Below are 24,250 nucleotides of genomic sequence, written 5' to 3'. Positions count from 1 at the left end.
CCCCCAAATTAAAATTCCTGATGTCTTAGTGAACTCCTTTTAGCTGGCACTAGGACAATCACAGGCTATCACTTAAGGCCATCACTGGCCTTAATTCAGGAAGCCCTGGGTTCAAGTTCTAGCTTGGCTACTTACTGGGTTTGTGACCTTAGATAAGGTCCTTGATTTTCTTGGGATTTTGGGGTAATTTCAAGCACTATAACCTCTATGAATCTGAAATGCAAATTATTTATAGAAAATAGACTTTTCTGACCAATAGAGTAGCTCCTCATTGGGCATTGCAAATCACTTCCTCCAAGGTCGAATGCCCATGTCTGTCTTCCTAGGTTTAAATATTAACTCACCCAGACTAATTTAAATTATTCCAAGGCCATGAGTAAAAGTAGCATGGGCCCAAGGGTTTGAGCAGCAGGAATGCTTAATGAAAAAAGAAATGTGTGAAATTAAGTACTTTAGTGAGTGAAATTAGGCCCCCTGCTTCCAACGTGCTGAGGGCAGTTTAGCATTTTATATCCAAGCTGAGCCTCGTGGTCTCTTGCCTCCAGTGTGTCAATCAGAGGAGTGTTTGGAGCCCAGGAGCTCAGGGGGTAAGGATGCTGGGCCCTGGAGCCTCCTTCAGACAAAATCCCCTTCACTGGATGCCTGGAGCCCGGAGAACAAGGTCACTGATAATTAACAAGGGTGGCTGGGAGAGGAACAGGCTGGGAAATGCTGGGAAGCCTTGGGGGAAATGAGTGGCTTCATTTGGGCAGGTTCTGAGTAATGGCCTGCAGGCTGCTGAGATGGAGCTTGATAGTTCAAAAGGTGCTTCACTCTCATCCCTGCCTCAGATGCTGTTCAGAAGGGATCCCCCTTCAAAATCCTGTGAGACTTAAAAATGCATTCCATAAGTGATCGTGGCCCCCAAGACTTCCTCTGTGCTGTCCCAGGGGCCCTAGCAGAGCAAACTTCTTCCCAGAGCGCCTCCTCCTGGGAGGCCTGTCTGTTCTTCCTGGTCAGTGTCTCATCATTGGGCCAGAACATAGGGGTTCTGTGAGCTCATAGGAGGGAGAATATGCCTAGAAGCTCTCAACTCTCAAGCCCTAACATCCAGACACTATCTCAGTGGCAGGCCCTTTGCAACAAATCTGGGCCTCAGATACATTCAGGATTCATTTGTTTTCCAGGCGGGAAGATGATATTAATAACAAAGCTCCTCCTCCTCCTCTTCTCTGATTTTAGTAGCTAACAATTACTGTGCACCAGCTAGGTGCCAGGCCCTGTGCTAAGCACTTTGCCAACACGAAATCTTCCCAATAGCCTAATAGGCAGCTACTGTGATTATTCCCGCGTTACAGATGAAAAACCTTGTGTATGAAGATGGCAAGTAAGTTGTCCAGAGACACACAGGCAGTCCAGGACCCTTGCTCTCCACTGTGCTGTTGCCCACCATGCCCTCTGCTAGGCACAAGCTTACTCTCGCTGGTCAGGAACTCATTCACCCACCTAACAGATACTATTGGGTGTTGACTCTGTGCCAGCCACCATTCTGTGGATACAGCCACCAAGAAGATGACATCCCTTCCCTAGGAAACTCAGTCTAGTGCTGGAGACAGATGTATCCACAGACAAGAGTGCTACAGGATGACAAGTGCTATAATAAAAAATGTCCAGGGAACCATTTGTGGAGACAGAGAGATAAGAGCAGTCTGCGTCATAATCAGGAGACCCAGCAGAGTGCCTCAAACAACTTCTATCTGTTGACTGAATGGAGTGAATTCACAGAGGAGGTAACACTTTGCATGAGGAACCATAAGTTAGCTCAGTGAAGGAGGAGGGATTGGCAAGGTGTTCTAGATGGTGACCATGGAAGTGAGGGACAGCAGGCCCTTCTAGGGAACTGCAGCCTGCTCAGTATGGCTCAAGGGTCAGGCAGTGGAGCTGGAGATTGGCAGCAGGGAAGGTTAGTGAAGGCCCAGTAGACCATGGAAGGCCCTTCTTCAGGCCATGAGGAAGAGACTGGGCTTCACCCTGAGCGCTAGACAGCCCCTAAAGGTGATGAGCAGAGCAGCAACATGATCGAACTTCTTGGGGAAACTTTGGCAAGTTAGTTGGAATAGTCTGCTTGGAAATCTTACCTAAGTAAATGAAGGCACCATCACAAGAACAAATTAGGCCAGGAACCTAGCCCATAAGATTTTACAGTTTTGTTCTTGGCCAAACCTAGATGTGTGATTCTGGAGCTAAGACTTAGCACTGCCTTCAGATAGTTTATAATCCTCGGTTGGGGGTGGGGTGCACGAGGGAGCAGCGTTATCCTCACATTTTACACATGCAAAAACTGAAATTCAGAGAGGCAGAGCCACCAAGAAGGAAGACACTCAGTTAGGACTGGGTTTCCTGACACCCAGTCCCAAGCTCTTTCCTCTTCTGCAGCCCTTTAAGTGTGTGTTCCTACTATGCTGGGCATTTACGTCTCATTCCATCAATTGAGCATTTGATAATGGGACATCTGTGTAAGGACACATGCCAGATTTAGGAGTGCTGTAGAAAGAATCTTCATGGCATGATTCTATTCCTAGATAGAGAAATGACATGCATTGTGGCGAGGCTCCCCACCCTCTAAGCCTGATGGCTCTGTGGGAACCACTAATGTTGTTACACAGTCCTCTGGTGAGTGTCTCTAGAGCCACAATCTGTAATTGGAAAGCTTTATTATAAGGTCTTACAACTACCCAGAGTTGATGCTTATGATACGGCAAGAAAGATAGGTTGCTATGATATGAATTATTGTTGGAGATTATCCAGGCTGGAAGGAGTGGTGGTCTCTGGTTCATTTAGTCCTCCCTAGAGAAGCTCTTTTGACAGCGCTGCAGAACACATCTACCAGCAGATTCATCCCTTCTTCCTCAGTGGTACTCTTCTCTTGGCTTCCTTGATATGTGTTCTGGTTTTTCTTTTACGTCTGGGTGTGTTTTCTTAGTCTGCTTGTGTCCTCTACCTCCTGTGCCCATGCCTTAGATTTCCTGGATTGGCAATCTAGAATTTTCTTAAAATTCTCCTAGTAATCAAGTAAAGCATCTGGAGTGAAGGAAGAATATATTTCTAGTTGGGTTTGACCTTCCCACAGAAGTGTACAGCAGAAGGAGAATGACCTACTTTCCCAACAGGAGTAGAGGCTTGGGGAAGTAAGTTAGAGTTTTGTCCTTCTCTGTGGCCGTTGATGAGCTCATTGGGAAAACCATATGGCCACATGGACAGAGGGCTAACAGAGGATGACAAGAGTCACCTACAAATTTGTATGATTACAGGAATTTACAGAAAAATTAATATTAATCAAGACAGGCAGGAAGCAAAGGAAAGCATGGAGTATCGGCAGAGGTGTTAGGAAGAAAACAAGAAGGGGACTAGGAGGACAGTGGGGGTGGAGGCACGTGTGATTTTAAATACTTGGTTTAAAAAGGCCTCACTTGGAGAAGGAGACTTTTGAGCCGAGACCTGGGAGGTGAGGGAGTGAGCCTTGCAGCTGCCCGGGGAAGGAATTCTCTGGTGGAGGGGACAGCCCGAGCAACGGCTCTGAGACAAAAACAATATGGAGCAAGGAAGCCAGTGGGGCTGAAAGCGAACGAGTGAGGTGGAAAGTGGTGGGAGATAGGTCATAGTGTGGGCTGGAGGAGTGCAGGGCTTTGCAGCCCTTTATAATGACATTGGCTGTTTGCCCTGCAGGAGATGGGAGCCACTGAAGAGTTTTGAGGCAAAGTGTGACAAAACCTGCTGCATTTTAAGCGGATCACTCTAGCTCCTGTGCTGAGAATACTCTGAGACGTGGGAGTGGGCAGGGCAGAAGCAGGACGCCTGGGTAAGGCCTTTACCTCTTTACCGTCACCCTCTCCATCTCCAAAAGGAGCAGGTTGGACTTGTTAAGGTCCTAAAGTTCTCTTTAGCTCTTGGGCAGCTCCTGGTAGAGAGTGCGTAATGGTTTGGGTATTTTTCTAATCGGTCTGTCCGAAGTACTGCCTTTATGAGTATGATACATCATGGGAGAAAAGAACTGGGCTGCTGTGTTTCTAGCTGATCCTAGGCCTTCTCAGCAGTGCCTGGGAGTAGAATTTGAAGACTCTATCAGTTAGGGACCTGATGCCATTTCAAGCCTCTCCATGTGTGAGCAGAAAGTAGATCAGATTGTCAACTTCAGGGTGGGTGTGCCAGCACAAGAACCCAGTGAACACAGTGCTCCAAATCTTTCTCTCGAAGGTTATTATTATTATTTTGTAATAATTAAAGAGCTCCAGAAGATATTTAGGGGTAAGATAATGTTAGTCTTATTTTATAGCTTCTTTCCAGTATCTGACACAGTGCCTGATACATAATATAATGCTTAATAACTAGAAAATATTTATTGAGAACAAAATTGAGAAAATAGAAGAAATATCAGAAAACTTCCACATTGCTCCCACCACTGCATATACTAAGCCACCTGCCCTGTGCTCTCAACACCACCTTTCCTTCTGTTACAATGGATGAAGTGTCCATGCTTCTCCTAAGGCCAAGTCCTCCACTTGCATGCTGCACCACCCCTCTTGCTACTCAGGAACTTTGCTTCCAGATTCAGTGGTTGAGTCTTAGGCCTCACGTTACTCGATCTCACAGCAGCGTTTGACTTAAGTGACCACTCCCTGGTTCTTGACACACTTACTTTGGTTGGCTTCTGGGACACCACTCTCTTGGTTCTCCTCTTACCTCAGTCTCCTTTGCTGGATTCTTCTCGTCTTTCCATCCATATTGTTTCCATTCTTTAATTACGAGTCCTCAGTTCATCTGTTCACATTCACAGTTGAGGTGATTGCTTAAAATTTGCTTCAAATACACTGAATGCCCACATTTATGTCTCTAGCCCCAGCCTCTCCTCTGAACTTTGCACATGTATATCCAATTGGTACTTGACATTTCTGCTTGGATGTCTAATAGATTGCTCAAACTGAACTCCGGATTTCCATCTCTACTTCCTCTCCAAACTGCTTCTCCCTGGTCTTTCCTGTCTGAGTGAGTGGCTCTCTTTTATACATTACTTGTGGTAAAACACTTGGAATTTGACTGCTCTCTTCTCTCACACCTCACAGAAAATCCAACAGTAAATATTATCAATTTTACCTTCAAAATGTAATCACCACCTGCCACCTCCTCAAAACCAACCATTTCCTGTCTGAATTACCGCAGTGGACTCCCAACTGGCCTCCCTTCTTCAGCTCTTGTCCCAGAATCATCTGTTCCCTACACAGCAGCCAGCGATCCATTAGAAACTTAAATCATACCATGTTACTTCTGGCTCAGAATTCCCCACTGGTTTCCTGTCACACTCAGAATGAAATCTAATCCCTCGACCTGGGCCTGCAAGGCCTTGCATGATCTGACTCTGCCTCTCCCTCTGACCTCATCTCTGCTGGCTCCCCGTTATTCACTATGTTCCAGCCACACTCGTTTCTTTGCTGTTGCTCACACATGTCCAGCTTGCTCCTGAATCCAGGCCTTTAACACATCTGATCCTTCTGTCTGGAATGCTTTTCACCCAGATATCTGCATAGCTTGCTTTCTCTCTCCTTCAGGTCTCTGTTCAGGTTTCACATTCTCAGAGTAGGGAGATAAGAGGGCTTGCCCTTATCTGTTTCACCACCCTGATAAGGTAGAGTTTGAGCAGAGACCTGAGGGAGAGAGAAAAGCAAGCTATGCAGATATTTATTCAATGTGTCTCTTCAATCAAAGAAATTTGAATACTGACTAGATATTTGAAGATATGAAGAAATTATTAATTTTCTTTTATGTTTGCAGTTCTGTTTTAGAAAGAGTCCTCATTTTTATTACCAGCCATGATGGAGTAACAAACAGAAAAAAAAAAAATTTTCAGACATTTGGAAATAGCACAGGACTGTGATCCTTAAGTCAAGGGAAGCAAGTTAGGTAAGGCCTATGGTCGTCGTGTCTGTCTTTCTGGAGGCACATGCAAGCCTGCAGCACATGGAGAGGGATCCCAGAAGCCTGGAAGCAGTCCCACTGAGTTGGAGAGATGGCTTAGCGTTCAGGAATGCTGAGGTGATTAGATATTTTGTGGCAGAGTTCCAAAGAGAAGGGTACTATGCGAAACAAAACAAAAAACAAGCAAACAAACAAAAAAGTTCAGATATTTACATCAGGGTCCTTTAGAGTGTTTCCTGAATACAAAGTCATGAATGCATAGAATGAAACTCCACAAACAACAGCCAGAGAGCTGCAAGCTGAACAGTTTCCAGACCTCACCCAGAGTGAAGAGATGTTTGAGTTCTGACCATCCAGAGTTTAGAGTCCTTGTTGATTACCCAGGACCTTTAGTAGAGACCCCAGATGCGTGTCTCTATAGTACAAGGATAAACAGTCCTTATGGTAAAGCTTCTCCAGATCCACTCTAAGCTTAAAACAGACCAAACTCATCTGCAAGTAATTTTACAGCCTGTCAGAATAAAACCAAAAATTCTTTAAAGGAAGAGTTCTTTTAAAGGAACAATATCCAGCTGCTCAATAACATAACGTGTAAGGTGCTCATCAGTTAATCAAGAATTACTAACACACCAAGATGCAGGAAAATGTGATCCATATCAGGAGAAAGATTAGTCAATAGAAATTAGCCAAGAAAAGAAAGAGAACGTGAAATTAGAAGTCAAGGCCTTTATAACAGTTACTATAAACATGCACAGTATATTCAAGGATTTAAGGGAAAATACAAACATCAGGAGGAAGGAAATGGAAGATATAAAGGAGAACCAAATGGAATTTCAAGGATTGAAAAATACAATCTCTGAAAGGAAAAATTTACTGGTTGGGGCTTAAAATCCAGCAATGCAGAAAAAATATCAGTGAACTTGAAGTACAGGGAGAAAAAAGATTATAGAAAAGAAAAAGAGAACTTATCTTTTAGTGATGCACACAGAAATGTTTATAGGTGAAATACTATGATACCTGGGGTTTGCTTTAAAATACTACAGAGTTGGGAGAGGGGAGTAGGGGAGCTATAGATGAAATGAAGATTAGCCAAGACTTGCTAATTATTGAAGGTGAGAGATTGGTCCACAGGGTTCATTATACTCTTTTCTTGATTTTTGCCTGTTCTTAAGATTATTCATAATAAAAAGTGAAAAAATTATCTAAGTAAGAAAAAGTAGTCAGAATCTTTCTTCTGTTTGAAATGTAGCAGGAAATACATCAATGAGAAATAAGTCGTCCCCTCTACAAAGCTTCTGATGTAACAGTCATGAAAACTCAGCTCTGCCTTGGTGGGCAGAAACTGGGACCAAGCTAGGAAAGTTAGGACCCCTGTAGCAGGAGATGCATCCCTCTTATTGGGATAATGCCTGATACCCAGGAAGAGAAATACTAGGAAACTCAGGAGGAAGTCAGGGTTCTGTAGGAGCAATTAGCATATAGTAGCTACAACTACTTATGGGGAAGTATGGTTCCACTCACCTGAGTCTTCTACCTGGGGTCCAGGTAGCTACCCAGGGAAAATGGGGTGGGTGAGTGATTGATGCCATAAGTACTTTGTTTTATTCATCAACCCAACATGTGAGGTTTTTTTTGTTTGTTTGTTTAAAGTATGTTTTAGTCAGTCTGGACTGTTTCAACAAAGTACCACAGGCTGTGTGGCTTATAAATGACAGAAATTTATTTCTCACAGTTCTGAGGCTAGAAGTCCAAGATCACCATGCCAACAATGTTGGGTTCTGGTGAGGGTCCTCTTCCAGGTTTGCAGACTGCTTGTTCTATCCTTACATGGTAGAGAGAGAGTCAGAGAGTTCTTTGGGGTCCCTTTCATAAGGGCACTAATCCCATTCATGAAGGCTCCACCCTCGTGACCTAATCACCTCCTAAAGGCCGCACCTCCTAATACTACCACATTGGGATTAGCGTTTTAACATATGAACTTTGGGGGACAAAAACATTCAGTCCATTGCAAAGTTTCTAGTGTTAGAGTGCTTAGTTTAGTTAAACCATGGTGGATGTACTAGGGAGAATTGGGATAGATGCTGCACTGTGAAAGTGAGACCACAGGACTCACTCTGCAGTAGGCTTTAATGTCCCTTTCCAACTTTGTGCCAGTGACTCCACTAAATGAGCCTTTGGTCCCAGACTTGCTGGTTGATTGAAAGCCCCTAGGAGCATTGTGTGCTTTTTGGCCTCTGCCCTTTGGATCAAACCATTCTTTTCCATTCTTCTCCTCTTCTCCCTCTACCTATTGAGAGATTCAGTTTAGAGCCCATATTCCCAGTTCTCAGCTTAGGCAACTATAGGATGCTCTCTAGTGGTCCACCTCTGTGGTTCTCTTAGGGTGTATCATTTAATTAGCACAGGCCATATGTTGGGCTATCTTTTAAAGTATTTGTTCTTTTGTGATTTTGTTGATTGATAGTATAGATGCTTTGACCCTAAATACATTTTGACTTAATGTTTGTGAACTTAAACATAATGAAAGTTATACCAATACTGAATTTTTGTCAAGAGAGCAAATATGGGATGAGAATACCATTAGAGCAGTTTAATTAATCATATCTTGATACTGCATAGTTAAATTTTTTGAGTCTTTTCTATCTTCAGTTTTGTTTTTTCCAAAACATTCCCATCAAATTCAAATCCTTTTTATGTAAATCTTACGATTTATTGATCAGGTTTTGGTTGTATACAATATCACTATTATAACTTTTGCAATTTTTCAATTTTTTTCCTACTAAGTCTGATTTTTTTACCAATGAATTTTGCGGTTTTCAGTGTTAGAAAAATCTGTAGCACATTTTGTCATGTACTATTTTAGCCATTGCCAGTTGTATTTTATCTTACTTATCCCTACTAAGAGTAGTTCTTAGGATTTGGGCAAAAGAGAGATAGCCTTTCTTAGCTATTCAGTGAGGAAATGGAAACAATTTGTTTGGCAATTCCAGTGGCAGACCTTGGCAGCACAAAATATCACCATGAAGAGGAATTTCACAGCTTTGTTGAATTTGTTAACACAAAAAATGAGAAAATATTACTCCTAGATTTCTATTCATCATCAGAATCATACTATATATCAGGATTCAATAACAGAAAAATCTTTTAAACAATGCAATTTTATACTCTTTTTAAGAAGCAGAACTTGATTTCCTAAGGCCTCCAGTAGACTATATTTAAATGAGCAAAATAATATGTTTTCCCATTCAAAGCCACTTTATAATCAGTTTCAATACTTGTATAATGAAAAGTATGTAACGAGTTTTCCGCAAACATCCCCTTTCAAAGTTGGGATTTCTGTTACAAGGCTGTGCATCTTATACTCCAGCACATACAGAAGTTGACTGTGACTTCCTTGTTGGTCATTACTCCCCATTTTGTGTGTCAAGAGTGCACTCAAGAAGAGAGGAAGAAGTTCAGAAGTCAGAGTTGAATAACGTCCTATTATGATTGGGGGAGGAGAGAATAAAAGAGGGACTTGCTTACCTAAGACCCACTTCATGATGAGCATTTCTGTCCAGGAGAATTGTGTGGTTTTCACTCTGAAGATCTGTTTCGGGTAGTCTGTGAAGGTTTCGTTGGGCAGGATTTTAATGCCTTCGAAGCGGTCTGATGCGTTCACAACTAACAATCCCAAGAAGATTGTGAAAGAGACTGCATGGGCTACAAATTTCATGAAAGGACTCCTCAGGGTTCGTCCTAGCTGGAATCAAAATATGTACAAGACGTGTTAAACTGGCAGCTCTAGGTGGGTGCAGGTCTCTCTTGAAAACACTTTTGCCAACAGTTGAACCAGAAAATCCTCCGTCTTAGACAGAAGCTGCTAACTGAACCCAGACAACATTTTATCTAGCATTTTTATGTGAGATGCTGCTTGACCAAATCTATTTTCTACTGACTTCACTTTTTCCTATTTAGAAGACTTAGTGGGAGTAATAAGAGAAAAGAGCAGAACACACTGATATATCATCATGTTTTAATCTGACTGCACAGCTACGCCCAACCACATAGATATGAGTTCTATGCCCTTTGGATCTGGAAGAAAAACAATCTGTGTCAATAGAGTTCAGAATTTTAAAAAATACACTTTGGATATGCTCTGTTGTTCTTTTGTCCTTTTTCTTGAGTTTTATTGCTTAGATGATTTGTTTTCAATGTGTCGTATATGTCGGTAAATTTATTTAAAGCTATACGTTTTCCCACTTTAGCTGTGTTCCCTTAAATTTTGACATGTAGCATTTTCATTGATATTTAGTTATAAGTATTTTATAATTTGCCATTTGATTTCATTTTTAACTCAGAGGTTATTTAGTTTCCAGACATATAGGACTTTTTCTCTTGCTTTTAAAAATTTTCATTTTCTTGCCGCCTGTGGACAGATCATAGACCTTGTGATGCTGCTCTAAGACTCACTGAGATTTCTGGGTGGCCTGGGATGTAATTAACTTGTGCAGTTGTTCCACGTGAGCCTGACATGATCCAAAAGATGCCCTGTTAGGGAGCAAGTACTGGGCGTATCTTCCCTATCCCTGGCATGCCATCCAAAGGTCATTTAAATCTTTAAGGTCTAAATTGGAGGCTGCACAGTGAATCTTTGCTGACCTCCTCTTAGTGAGCTTACTTGGGTCTCTTCCAGGTCACTTCCGTCACCCTCACCTAAGCATCCAGGTATACTAATAAGACAAGAACAAAGAGAGAAATTTCTTCTGATGCCCAGTTCCTTCTCCAGGGCAGATGTTCAATTATAGCCAGTGAGTGGTTAATTGAGTTCACATTCTGCCTGGTTCAGGAGTCCTAGAGTGAAATGTCACCCAGGAGATAGAGTATTGGTTCAGTAGAAGATCAGTTACAGGGGTTTCTCCAGGTAAAGTTTCCCTAGTTATGACTATGTTCAACATAACATTTATAAATCAGATGGCCTGATAATGTTCTTTTAATATACCTCAGCATGGTAATCATCCACTTTAATTGTGCTAGTTATTAGTGTAACATGATTTATTATGGTTCTAATACCATAGAACCCATCTATTGAAATTAACAAAAGATGGTTTTTATCTTTGTCAAAAAACCATATCTCAAGCCTGGACATTGGGATTCCCTACTTGTGCTAGAAAAAGCTTATTTGGATTCACCTGCACTGTCAAATTGTCACATAGTGCTACAATAACTTCAGAGATAGAAAAAGATATTTGCCTCAGAACCACGAGGCCCACAAACATCTTACAAATGACATTTCTTTTTAATGTTTAACTTTGTTGTTTACAAAATAGGGACTGTAGATTATTTTTGGCCATAAGTAGATGTGCTAAATTCAGAATGCAGAGATTAAATATAAGGACAAATAAAATATATCACATAAATTCAATAAAAACTGAATTAAACCATGTCTCATTTTGATTTGTATGATGTCAAATAGCTAGTTTGATTTTTTCAGCGTTTTAGCTGACTGTGTTGGGATCTTGGAGCCCCATTTTTCAACTAGGATGCTAGGACTCTTTGGTATACCCAGGAGACATCCTTAAATAGTCATCACATTGTTTCTTGTCACTTGTGTCCTAGCTGGGGTAATGGTGAGAGGCAGGGAAGATGGAGAATGACTGTAGAGTGGGGAATAGGTCGTGGGGAGAGGGAAGGTTGAGGAGAGGGCAAGAGATCCCAGATCTTGTGTGTCCCAGCAGGGTCCCAGAAATGTTAGAAAAAGATGGGGAACACAGAGACAGACACAGCTCTTAAGGGACTGAAGGCCAGATTTCCCCAATCCTTTATCAGTGGGCTCTGTGGAGCGTCTTCTGGTGACTACCTGGGTGAGGATACAGGATACCTCTCCATCTTCTTGCCCAGATGAGGCACCTGATTGTAGGAATCTGCACACAACTGTGCCCAAGCTAGCCTTGAGATTCCCAGAAGAGCTGGCTTGATTTAATGTTCTCTTCATTACCTCCTTCAAGTTGTTATCTTCTGGCAGAAGATGCGTCTGTAAAAACTATATCTGCTGCAAACTATAAGAAAAAGCCCTGATACAGCCTTGTGGTGATTTGGAAGGTTACCTTGGGTTCAGTCCCACTTGATCTAGGCCATAGAGGGGAAAAGTGAGGTTACGAATTGATGCTCCTTTCCTATTTTTCTTCTGGGCTTGAATGCATCTTTTTAACTGGTAAAACTTTGATAAAAGTTAGATTAGATCAGATCATTTCAGTGGTCTCCTTTCTTTTTCTTTTTTTGTGACATTCCCTATTTTTCTCAGAAAGGTAATTTTTGAAGCAAATTACACTTGGGGAAAACTTCCTCTTTCACAAGGCCACCAGGTGAGCTGAAAGAAAGGAGGAAAGTCAACCAGTATATACCAGCAGGTCTTAGCTGGGGAATCATTAAAGTTGGGTCAGGTAACAGCGTTAGGCCTAAAAAGAGATGGTAGCGCTTCAGGAAATGTGGACCTTGGCCTGCTCTGCCTGGAGTGCAGAACTGGTGAGTCTGAAACGTTGGCTAGAGCAGCTCTGTCATTATTTGGACCTTACGAGCTGAGAACATACCAGGAAATCCAAGCTAGTATCAGCTCAGTCTCTGGTTCATCCCACACTCCCTGGGTACTCTTCTTTTACACTGGAAAATACATATATGAATGTGAGAGCAACTGAATGGCACTCCTGAATTAGCTCCAAATGAACTGCATTCATGAGAGCACAGGGGTTGGCACCTGCTTTTACTGGTTGGCACACCTCTGTGTTCCATGCCACCAGGCTCTTAGCCCTAACCACAGGTGAAAGCACCTAACTGGGACCTAGTAGCCACGTACCCACAAGGTAGGCCATGACTGCAGTAGAGCACGCAGAGAACATTTGCAGCATCTCTCCCTAGTGTATCACCAGAGTCCCCCATACCAAATGCCACCCTCACTTGTCACCAGGTGCCAATGGCCTCAAGCAAGGGCTCAGTGTAGAAGTTGGAGAGCTGAATGGAGGCAACTTTGGATCAAGCATACTAAAAAGAAACATGTACATCCTTGTGGTTGGAGTGGTTCTCAAATTTTAGAGAAAGACTGGTTAAATTAGTGGAAGATTCCTCAGAATGCTCCCTCCAAAATTCTTATTCAAAATATCTAACCTAGGGTTCAGGAATCTTCCTTTCTTTGGGGTGAGGAGAATGTTCACTAGGTGTCTCTGATCAGGGTGTCCTCACATTACCTTATGAATCCACCCTTTGTCCTGGGGCTAAAGAGGTGCTGAGTAATAGTGGGAGTTCAAAAGTAGGACTTCTAAGGAAAGAAAAGGAAAGAGTAGAGTTTGTCATGTAGTGGTTTGACTCTCCCATTCTAGAAAAGTCTGGCTAACTCTAAAGATCTGAGTCAAGTCTATTCCAAAGTCAGTTAGTCAGCACTAAGATGTCTACATTCAGCATCGAAGGTTGCAGTGCTGCTGATGTAACTGGGTGGGGTTGGAGGGGAAGGCTGGTGTGTGTGTGTGTGTGTGTGCACGCACATGTACAGTGGTTAAGGGCAGGTCTCTGGAGCCAGAGACCCTAGGTTTAAATCACAGCTCTATAGTTTTTGGTAAGTTACTTACTCCCTTTGTGTCTCAGTTTTTTTACCTGTAAAATGGGAATAAAATAGTACTGCACAGGGTTGACATAGGAACAAATTATTTAATACGTGCAAAGCAGAACAGTGCCTTGCACATAGGAAGTACAAGGTATGTGGCATTGGAGCGCCTCAGGCAGTTTTCTTAAGGAGAAACTTAAACTCGACTGACTTGAAAAGCTTATATGCAAGGGTTCACAGAGGGACACCTACACAGAGTGCTTATGTATTTACGTCACAAGCCCTTGTGGAGTACTATCTCTGTGCAAGATGATGCTGGGCACTGGAGGTGATGGAAATAAAACAAACTAGAAGAGTTGGTCCTTCCCTTCCAAGTTGCTGATTTTCTAGTGGGGAGAGACACAGCTAAACACTGTGGTAGGAAACAGATGGAGAGATTGGGAGAGAATGTGGCAGGGCTCATTCACTTTCATACTGACCTAAGTATGAAAGTGACCAGCCTTCTGGCACTCTTAAGTCCTATCCCAGCAGGGTGACAGGGGTTGCACTCTCTTTTTGGATTTGAGGGCAGAAGTTTCGCAGCAAAAGAGCGAAAAATGCTCTATTTCCTGGCACCGTGCTCTATTTCCCCTCCTTGACAATTCTTCAAAAGTTGCACTGTGATTTTCTTTAGTGTAGCTCTATGGTAGAGACAAGTGAGGGGGACACAGAGGCCTTTGGAGCACAGTCTTCTCCTGGTTTGCTCTGGACCACATGGTTTGAGAACCCTTGTTTCAAACCATTTCAGCTTTGGCAAAGCAGGGATCTTCAAAAGCTGCGGAGTCCCTCACACCTTCCTCGTTAGATGTTTTTGTTTGGGATGGGGCTGAGGGGGTTGGGGGCGAAGACTAACACTCTGATATTTCTGCAGGCACAAGTGATGTGGCAGTAAGGACTGATGGATTGCACACTGCAAAGACATCAGGTAGGAGTCTAAAGTTCTTTACAGCTCTCCCTGCCTGAGTCCTGGGACTAATTTATAAGGATAATTGAACAGCAAAGGTTAACAGGTAATGGAGGAACTCAGCTACCCCCTCACACTTTTATACTTAGAACTTGTGTGGTTTCTCAACACTTTCATGATGCTGACTTCTACCCCAGTCCACCTGCTATAGAGACACTGTGTGAGCCCTGGAGGGTGACAGTTACTCTTTCAGCTCCCAGATTTTAATAGGCAAACAACCTAAATTATGAATCAGAATGGAAGAGCAAAGGATAGAAAACAGCCTAATCAGTTATAAAGGCCCTTCGGCATTGGAGCCCTTGTTGAGAGGATAAAGAACTCTCTAGGAAAAGATTACCAGAGACCATCCACGCAGATGAGAACTCACCGGCTTCCCAGTGGGCTGCCTGACCTCACCCATGTTGATGATTACAATGAGAAATGACAGAAAAAAAATCACCGTTCTCTTGAGGGAATTATGTTAAATGAAATAAGCCAGATAGAGAAGGACAATCTCTGTATGACTCCACTCATATGAGGAATTTAAACATGTGGACAAAGAGAACAGATTAGTGGCTACCAGGGGAAAGGGGGTTGGGGGGTGGGCACAAAGGGTGAAGGGGTGCACCTACAACACGACTGACAAATAATCATCTACAACTGAAATTTCACAAGATTGTAAACTCTCATAAACTCCATAAAAATTAACTTAAAAAAAATCTCTGTTTTCTTTACTGACCCTGACAAACCTGTCCCATACTCCAGACCTGCGGTTATCACCATGTGTACGCATCTGTGACTTGGTTGCTTCTTCAGTCACCATATTAGTAGCTGAACTTCTGTTGACACCCTTGACCTTATAATCTCCTTATTTAACTGTCTTTGTTGGGGACCCTCAGAAACTTGGTAAAAATAGAATTGACAGCCTTAGGGATTCAATAGGAGAGAAATGATGAGGTCATTTTGACAGGCTAATCAAGGAATTTTAGTGTCCCTAATAGTCTCTAAATTAGGACAGCAGCTATCAGGAAGTAAATGCACCATTATGTTTGAAACAGAAATACCAACGTGTGCTGGACATTGATGGACATTAGCTGGTTGATGAGGTTTAGCAGGGACATTTTATGAATACACTTATAAAAGAATATCAAGGTCTGATTTCCTCAGGGGAGGTATAGTAAGGTCATTAGAACGTGGAAGTCCTGGGATGACACTGGCTGTTTCATGGAATTACTAGACAGATATAAAGGCGTCTTCCTTGGGAGGAGGGATACTACACACTCACAGACTTCTCCACTGTGCCCTCCTCTTGGGGGACATTGTTTTCTGGGCCTCAGGAGCCTTTAGAGAGGGCTGGTTTCTTCACATGGAAGATGTGACCCCTCCGTAATCCCCAGTAATACAATATCTCTGCCAAACTTGAAAAGATTTCTTTCTAAATGGTGAAAGGAAAGACTAAAAATATCTTGACTATTTTATCTGTCCTTTGGCTGCCTTAGAACAAGTTTGACAAGCTCTTTAATAAGGAAATTTTTCCTTGGAATGAGCGCTCGCCACCAAAAATTATCTCATGCCACACACTAAGACTTGTCACTCAGCTGTGGACTCACCCTCCACTGCACTGAGTTCAGACTTGGAGCCCAGAAAGGGCACGGAAACTCCAAGTGGCTTAATAACCAGCTAATGTTTATCTTGAGTGCCCTGTCTTATTAGTCTTACTGGAAGCTCCACGAGCACCAAATGCCAATCAGATATATATCTGAACAGAGGAGAGGAAGCCCCAGCTTTGGGGCCAAACTTTTTTGTAATAATTTCTTCTAGAATGTTCCAGACGACTGCTGTAGATCTGACCCCCTATGTTCCAAGGTGGCATCAGCCTCCTGGATTTACTGGGCCCCCAAGAAATTCCAAAATTCCCTCCCTCTCCCACACATTCTTTCTTTCTTTCTTTTTTTTTTTTTGCATCACATCTGTATGATATTGGCAAGATTCTTCTTCTCAGATGTACTGAAAAATCTAAAAAATTGTCAGCAACTGGCATATCATCTCTTTCTGAATATTTCCTTGGCCAGGCAGAGGCAAACCAATTTGCTGGTGTTGGTTAGTCCCGGTTTCCTGGAAGCTGTCACATTTAGTTTTATAGAAAAAGTGAGGATTGGCAGTGTTTTCTCAATCAAGTGGCTGTTACTTGAATGACTGAATGTCCTAGAATTAGTTTGGGGCTCAGAGAGTGTAGGGGCAAGTGTCCCTATCTGTCTAGGTTCTGGGTAAAGGCAATGATCTAACTTGCAGCAGAGACTAGATAATTCCAGTATGAAAACATGTGCCTAAAACCAATGACCGGCTCGAATCCAGCCTTAAATCTGGTTAGTTTTCTTTTTCCCACTCACTGTGCTCTTTCAGCTCATAATGAAGGACAGAAGAAATTTCCTTCACCTCCATCTGTAACATTTGGGGAATTCTGATTTAGAAATCCATGTCATGGTAGACTGCCATGGAAACAAACTCCTTGATAGATATAAGATTGAACAGCACAGTTATTCAGTATGAGGACTTTTGTTTTAAATACCATTCTAAAGAAGAAAGAGTTGGAGTCCTGTCCTCTCTCTCTGACACCCTCTTACTCTAAGGCAGTCAGTTCATTGCCTGCCTGGTTAGGTGGCCTCTTCAGCAGCCCTAAAGTCTTGAGCCCATCATCCCAGCATGAGTTCCCTCTTAGTGCAGTTGACAAGAGGTTCCACTCACTCAGGACACATTTGTTGACTGCATTGGCTGATCAAATTCCCTCTGGAACTAATCTCCCTGTAGTCATAGTTCTTCTTCTGATGTTGATTACCTAAGCTTAATTCCTTTTTTAATATATTACTATGTAAATACAGCTTTGGAACCTTTAATGATTGCCTTAACTCATGAAACATATTTCAAAATTTCGGTATGGTTTGTTTTTATAGGCACTAACTCTTGCCTGAAGCTGGAGTGACTGCTGGTACTTTCTGTGACTTTGGATCAGATGGCTGGGCTGTAGGGATGGTGGAGCAGGAAGCTTGGCCCCTGTAGGCTCCACTCCTTCTGTTACCAGTGGGTACCAGACACTCCCCCTCCCCTGTGAGAAAAGAACCCAGCTTTGCACCTTTCGAGTTCTCCTTCTCTTTCATTTATCTTTTCCTTCTTGTGACCTAATTAGCTGCCCATGTAAGCCAGAACACGATCGAGGAAGCCAGTGAAACTGGGACGATGCTGCGATGGGTCTGCAATGCCCCAGCATGAGCTGTGTTTGACTCTCAGCCTACTAGTTGTTTCTCTTCTTTTTTTTTTTAAAGATTTTATTTTTTTTCTTTTTTCCCCCAAAGCCCCCCAGTACATGGTTGTATATTCTTCGTTGTGGGTCCTTCTAGTTGTGGCATGTGGGATGCTGCCTCAGCGTGGTTTGATGAGCAGTGCCATGTCCGCGCCCAGGATTCGAACCAACGAAACACTGGGTCACCTGCAGCGGAGCGCACGAACTTAACCACTCGGCCACGGGGCCAGCCCCTCTTCTTTTTTTTTTTTTTAAAAGATTTTATTTTTTTCCTTTTTCTCCCCAAAGCCCCTAGGTACATAGTTGTATATTCTTAGTTGTGGGTCCTTCTACTTGTGGCATGTGGGACGCCACCTCAGTGTGGCTCAATGAGTGGTGCCATGTCTGTGCCCAGGATTCGAACCGACGAAACCCTGGGCCACCTGTAGCAGAGCACGTGAACTTAACCACTCAGCCACGGGGCTGGCCCCTTAAATAGAAAGGAACTTTCTTATTTTTATTTTTATTTTTTTTGAGGAAGATTAGCCCTGAGCTAACATCCGCTGCCAATCCTCCTTTTTTTTTGCTGAGGAAGGCTGGCCCTGAGCTAACATCCATGCCCATCTTCCTCTACTTTATATGTGGGACACCTACCACAGCATGGCTTGCCAAGCGGTGTCATGTCTGCACCCAGGATCCGAACTGGTGAACCCCAGGCCACCGAAGTGGAACGTGTGTACTTAACCGCTGCACCACTGGGCTGCCCCTATTTCTCTTTTCTGAACCTACTTCATAAAGCATATGCATCACAATGTAATCAAGAGAGTGAAATGAGATATTCTATGAAAAGGGCTTAGCAAAAGAAACCCTACTCAATAAATGTTGGCTATTCCTATTACCATTATTATGATGATTATTCCTATGAGTTTGGAGGACATATTTAGGACACTGCATAATCAGAAGAGGAAAAGTGCCTTTGTTCCCTCTCTATTCTGTTATTGATCAGATTATGCCTCACATATTTTAAATTTCCCATTTTATCACTCCTCTCTCTTTTTAAAAAATGATTTTAAAAAAGCAGGTCTGTGTGGTTTTCTACTTTTGCTAGGTATCCCAGGCCTATTTAAATGTGGGAAGCGATCAGCTGCTGATTTGAGCAAATGGACTTCAGATCATGCTAAGAAGAGACAAGAAAGAACTGCAAACGACATGCACCTTCAGCAGTCTGTACCTTGCTGCACGGAGCAATCCAATAGGCTATGGCGAGAAAAGGGAGGCCTAGGGAGACTCCAAAGACAGCCAGGAATTTCACAGCGATAGACTGTTGACGTAAGCCTGACAGGTTTTCATACCACATGGTAAGCAATTGCTGCTGACAGTTAGGATGAGCAACGAACTGTAAAAACAAAACAAAAACAAAAACAAAATGCAAACAGGAAAATGGCATTGGTAGCATTTGAACAGTAAACGGCCTCTGAGTAGCTCGGGGCTGAAATGTTTCACCTGTTGGGTGGCCGGGTGTTGGAGCTGGAAAAGATGGGTCAGGTACCTGCTGGCCCTTCTGACTCTGGGATGCTGGGGGTATTTGTGCTAAGATCAGAGTCCTCACAGGACTGGCCACATCAGTACTTTGCAAACTGAGGGCCCAGAGAAGTCTCAGGACAGAAAACGAGAGCCAGCTTCTGGGTAAATGCTTGTCTCCACTCCAAGGGGACTTATCTCTGGGCAGAGCTCATTTGGGAGGCAACACGGAAGAATGGATGGAGCATGAATGGGGTTTTAGAGTACCAAATGGGTTTGAATTTTGCTCTACTGTTTACTAGCCAGGTGACCTGGAGCCTATTACTTAACCTCGCTGAGCTTCAATATTCTCATTTGTAAAACAGAGCCTGTAATGTTGTCTTGTAGAATTAAATGAGATATTATAGAAAGGTTTCCCTCTTTTCGCATGTTGTCTAAGAAAAGTGCTTACAGTGTTTCCAGAGGACATGTTAAAACTCCTCAGTATTTCCCCACTGAATTTCAGTGGCGTTTGGCTTGGATCCATGGAGCTTTTTGTGACATGCTGGAGCATTGACACACTGTATTCGTCATGCAGTAGCTTCTCACCACCACTCCCCTCTCTTGGAACTGCCCTCCGCTAATGCCCAGGTTACAAGATGGACCTCTTGTGGCCATTTTGTATTGTGTGACCTCACCCCTCTGGATATAGCTTATTGGACTAGGGGTGGAACCCTGACTTAAAGTGGGCCTATCGCATTTTCTCGCCTTGGCATTTGAGGCTGTGATTGAGAGAGGCAGTTTGTTTATTTACTGGGGAGTTAACATGTAACCTTGGGAGATGTGGACAACCATCTTCTATTATGTGGACTAAGCAGCAAAACAAGCCAGTTACAAAGAGAGAAGGAAGAATGAAGATGTGTAGGAAGAGGCTCAGCTACTGTCAGAGCGTCTCTGGGGCCCAGCCTGACTCTGCCCACGTGGTCCATGAGACACTCCTATATTCATATACCACAGTTGCCTTTTTCTGCTTGATCCAGCAAGGTGGCTTGACTTGCTGCAACCAGACAGCCTTTTCCTGCGAATATTTGGTGCTACTTGGCCATTTGTTTAGTTGATTCTGAGTCCTGGCTTGTGAAAACTGGTAATGGGACAATAAGTAAAATTTATGCCGATAAAGTTTACATTTGAGAAAATTATACTCATTTGCTTATATCCCCCCTGTGACAGGAAGAAGCCATCGTTTGCTTTTGGCAGCACTGCTCTTTGGCCTTACTCAAGATAGCCATGTGCCATAGGAGCTGGGACCCATGGACTAGAGCAGATAGACTGGGCATTCTATAAAGGGACTGACTTTTCATCTGATTACCCGGAGCATAATGTGCCAATTTTCATCCTGTTTGCCTCATTGGGTATTAAGGGGACATGTGCAACAACTCCGAGGAAATGCAAGACATTCCCTTTTCATTATAAGACAATATAAATAGAACTGTTTTTAAAAATTCTCAGTGCAGATGGCAATATGTTCCTGTTTCCAGTTTCTGGGAGCTCAAGGCAGCAGCCAAGTAATCTGGCGAGGACACTATCGAAGGTTTATTTGGCCCTGCTGCAACCCCTGATAATACTTATCACTCAAACATTAGTTGCAAGGGAAGCTTTTTTGTAGCATTATTGGATTTATAGCTTCCATTGTGGTCTTTCTCTCCAAGAACAGGAGCAACGGATTCTCCTCAGACTAGGTAGGAACCTGCAGGTCCACGGCGATATGCTTTCCTCTGCCCCTTCTGCCTCACAACAAAGTGGAGCAAACAACAGAAAACCCTGCAAATATTTTAGTAATTCTTAGTGCCTCATCACAACACAGGTCTCAGAGAGGGTGGGAGTGCCGAGCAGTCAGTTTTTGTTCTTTTTTTTGGTGAGGAAGATTTGCTCTGAGTTAACATCCATTGCCAACCTTCCTCTTTTTTTTTTTTTTTGCTGAGAAAGATTAGCCCTGAGCCAACATCTGTGCTAATCTCCCTCCACTTTGCATGTGGTATGCCTCCACAGCATGGCCGGTGAGTAGAGTAAGTCCACGCCTGGGATCAGAACCTGCAAACCTGGGCCACCACAATGGAATGTGTGGAATTTTAACCACTGGGCCATGGGGCCGGCCCCTTAGTTTTCTTTTTAAACAGCCAGCATTCTCTAGGTGCTGAAATGGCCCTCCTCTGGGGAAACTTATAGTCTGATTAGAAGGTGAGACATATGCTCATGAAATGGCAGAAGACCACTTGGCTCACCCGATGGCTGCCTGCACTGTAGCTGCTCTGGAAGGACTCCAGTCCTAATCCCCTCCATTGGCCTCTTTGTATCCTCAGAGAGCCCAACCGTGCTTCGTCTGCTGCCTCCTGCAGACAAGTCAGCACAACAGATTGGGCAGCAGAGCTGGAGGGAAGAAATTCTGAGAGAGAACACAGGGAGAACCATTCCCGCTTGCCCTTGCCAGCCTCAGAGGAAGACAGCGCTCCTGACTAAAACACAGGAGGCTTTCCTGAGACTCGCCCCTTCTCTGGTTAGACCTTTGCTAATTTCCACAGCTGCATTTCTTCCTCCATAGTAAAGCAACCCAGCTCCAAATATGCTATTTATTTGTAGATAGACTTTATAATGCTCCCAGAAAGCTGACAGCAGCTGATAGCTGAAGCCCGAATTGTTTATATGTGGGCACTTTTCTGTATTTGTGGCAGATCTTCGAAGACAACTTCATGACATATAGTTCAGGGTGTATCAAAGGATTTTTTCTGCTGTGCTTTTGAAGCACAGAGAAATATCATCCCTGACTCAAGGAAGATGAGAGTGACAGGCATGCCATTAGGACACAAAGAACACCCTAACCAAAAGGGCACTAAGTTAGGGAACAAGGGCAGGAAGAACTCCTGGGGGCCGAGGGGCAGAGGGAGGATTTTTAAAAGCAGGGTCAGAAAAAAGCCCACAGCTAGGATAGAATGGGAACTCAGAAAATCTGTGTTGTCTTGGGCTTGCTTTCTTTGGCATCTAGCTGGATGGATGACAGAACCAAGAGCTTTGCCCAGGCCATTCCCCCCTAAACCATTCTAGGCTGAGAGCATGGTATGCTTGTATGGAAGTTCTTCAAGGGAAGAACTGATGTGACACCTCAGTTTTCCTGGGGACATGATTCACACTCTACATAGCAGGGAGTTTGTAGTGGCCTGGAGCTGAGACTCTGTTAAGGTGGGCCTACATGGAGTTGAGCAGCCTCTTAAGAGAAAAATAAATCAAACCACATCCATGACTGGGATGGACTGTCCAGAGAACTGGTGGTGGTGGTGGGGGGCTTGTTAGGAGAAGTTAAATTGCAGAGAAAGATAGGAAGGAGCTCTGAGACAGAATTCCCTGTAATGAGAAAGGAGACTGGTAGGGTGAACAGACTGGAAAACAGGACCTGAGAGTCAGGAGGGACCAGAATTCATGTGGCTGCCTGTTCTTAAATTTATCCCAAGCCAGTTATCCTGGTGGCACATTTGACCAGCCTTTATGGTTAATATAACAACATTTGTACCCAAAGCTGGTTTTCTGTTAATATCCTACCCAAACTTCTTGTTCCTCCCAGCCCCTAGTGACATAGTGAGAATATAACACGCCATATAGGAATTCTTGGGCATATTGTCTAAATCTTGGCTGTTACTTTGCTTTTAATTGATCTGTGGGCTACTATTTTTCTTTTATAGCCCAAAGGGAAACCATCCCCTTTACTCTTTTCCCTGCTTTGTATTCATGCACAAGGAAATAGCTGATGTTTTAAGAATAGATAGTTGTTGAAGAGCTATAAACATTCCTTAACTAACTATTGAGTATTTTAGGGGCTATTTCATGGGATGTTAATCCCTTGGGCCGGATACTCACATTACAGCAGGGTCTAAGACTTTCCTGATGGGGGGTGGTTAAGTGTGTGGACTGGTGCAAGACTGCCTGGGTTCAAGTCCTGGCCTGCCACATGCTGGCCATATGCTCTTAGGTCATTGACTCTTTCCATGCTTAGCTTCCTTCTTCTGTAAAATGAGGCTAATAATGAGGACTGAGTGAGTTAGTATTTGTAAAGTGCTTAGAACAGTACCTGGCAAATAGTAGGCACTATGTTAGTTATTGATAAATAAAAATAAGCCCATGACTCTCCTTTCCTTTCCTATCTTTTCTGTCCCTCTTCCTCTTGTTTCTCGCTTCCTCCCTTCCACTTCCTACAGCTCTACTTCACCCTCCTGTCTTTATTCTGACCTCCACGTTGTTTCAGCAGTTTCTTGAAGCGTTAGTGCCTTTGGAAAGGTCCCCGTAGCCTAACTAGGTGGGTTAGGCCACTCCCTCCCTATCCAGTCCCTCCGTCCTCAGCCTTCACAAAGGTGCAGTTTGATTTATCCAGGCAATTACTTCAAAATGGGCTGGTGTCTGCTGGGACAGTGAGGGTCACCGTCAGGTCTGTTTAGCTACACACCAGTACTCGCCCTTCTACTGATTATGGAGCCCTCAGTCAGTGAGGAGCAGTGTGGGTACTGTACCTGCAGAAAGCACCTCTCCTCCCTCCTTAGGCCCCTCCCTCCTCCACCTTAAAAGCTGTCGGGTCCTGCGTTTTGCCCTTTCTGGGGGAAGGGAAGAGGGCTGTGTTTGAGCTCAGAGGCTTTGAGCTGGCTGTGTGATTTCCATATCCCTTAAGCACAGGTTTTCCTCTCTGACACTAGGCCTCACTTACAGAATGATGAGATGTGGCAATGCGTGATTTGATAAGCTGAAGAATAACTTAGCTGGGGGAGAATTATGAAATCCAGTGCTTATAGAGAAAATGGCTTTGTTTACTGCATAAACCATTGAAGGCCCAACTGGTGTCCGATGTGACTGTGGTCAAGATTTTCCACTTAGTTGATCGCCAGCGTTTCCTTACAGAATCTTATTTTTCCCCCCTGGAAACTGTCTACAC

The 24,250-nt window shown here is 43.5% G+C and overlaps 1 protein-coding gene across 1 annotated transcript in view; it reads right to left on the bottom strand.

The window, feature by feature from the left end:
• The window catches only part of TRPC7 (transient receptor potential cation channel subfamily C member 7), a 294,982-nt gene that overhangs the window by 37,542 nt on the left and 233,190 nt on the right, over window positions 1-24,250 (bottom strand). Inside the window, exons 5-6 of the mRNA XM_046667789.1 lie at window positions 19,013-19,177; window positions 9,475-9,691 (exon numbers count right to left, since the gene is read on the bottom strand). Of these exons, the coding sequence (XP_046523745.1) occupies window positions 9,475-9,691; window positions 19,013-19,177 (382 nt within the window). The remainder of the gene's footprint in view (window positions 1-9,474; window positions 9,692-19,012; window positions 19,178-24,250) is intronic.

Source organism: Equus quagga, chromosome 7 (genome assembly GCF_021613505.1).
Source record: "Equus quagga isolate Etosha38 chromosome 7, UCLA_HA_Equagga_1.0, whole genome shotgun sequence".
Classification (NCBI taxonomy): Eukaryota; Metazoa; Chordata; class Mammalia; order Perissodactyla; family Equidae; genus Equus; species Equus quagga.
Note: the sequence above shows the minus strand (reverse complement) of the source record. Positions and strands in the feature narration are given on the sequence as shown.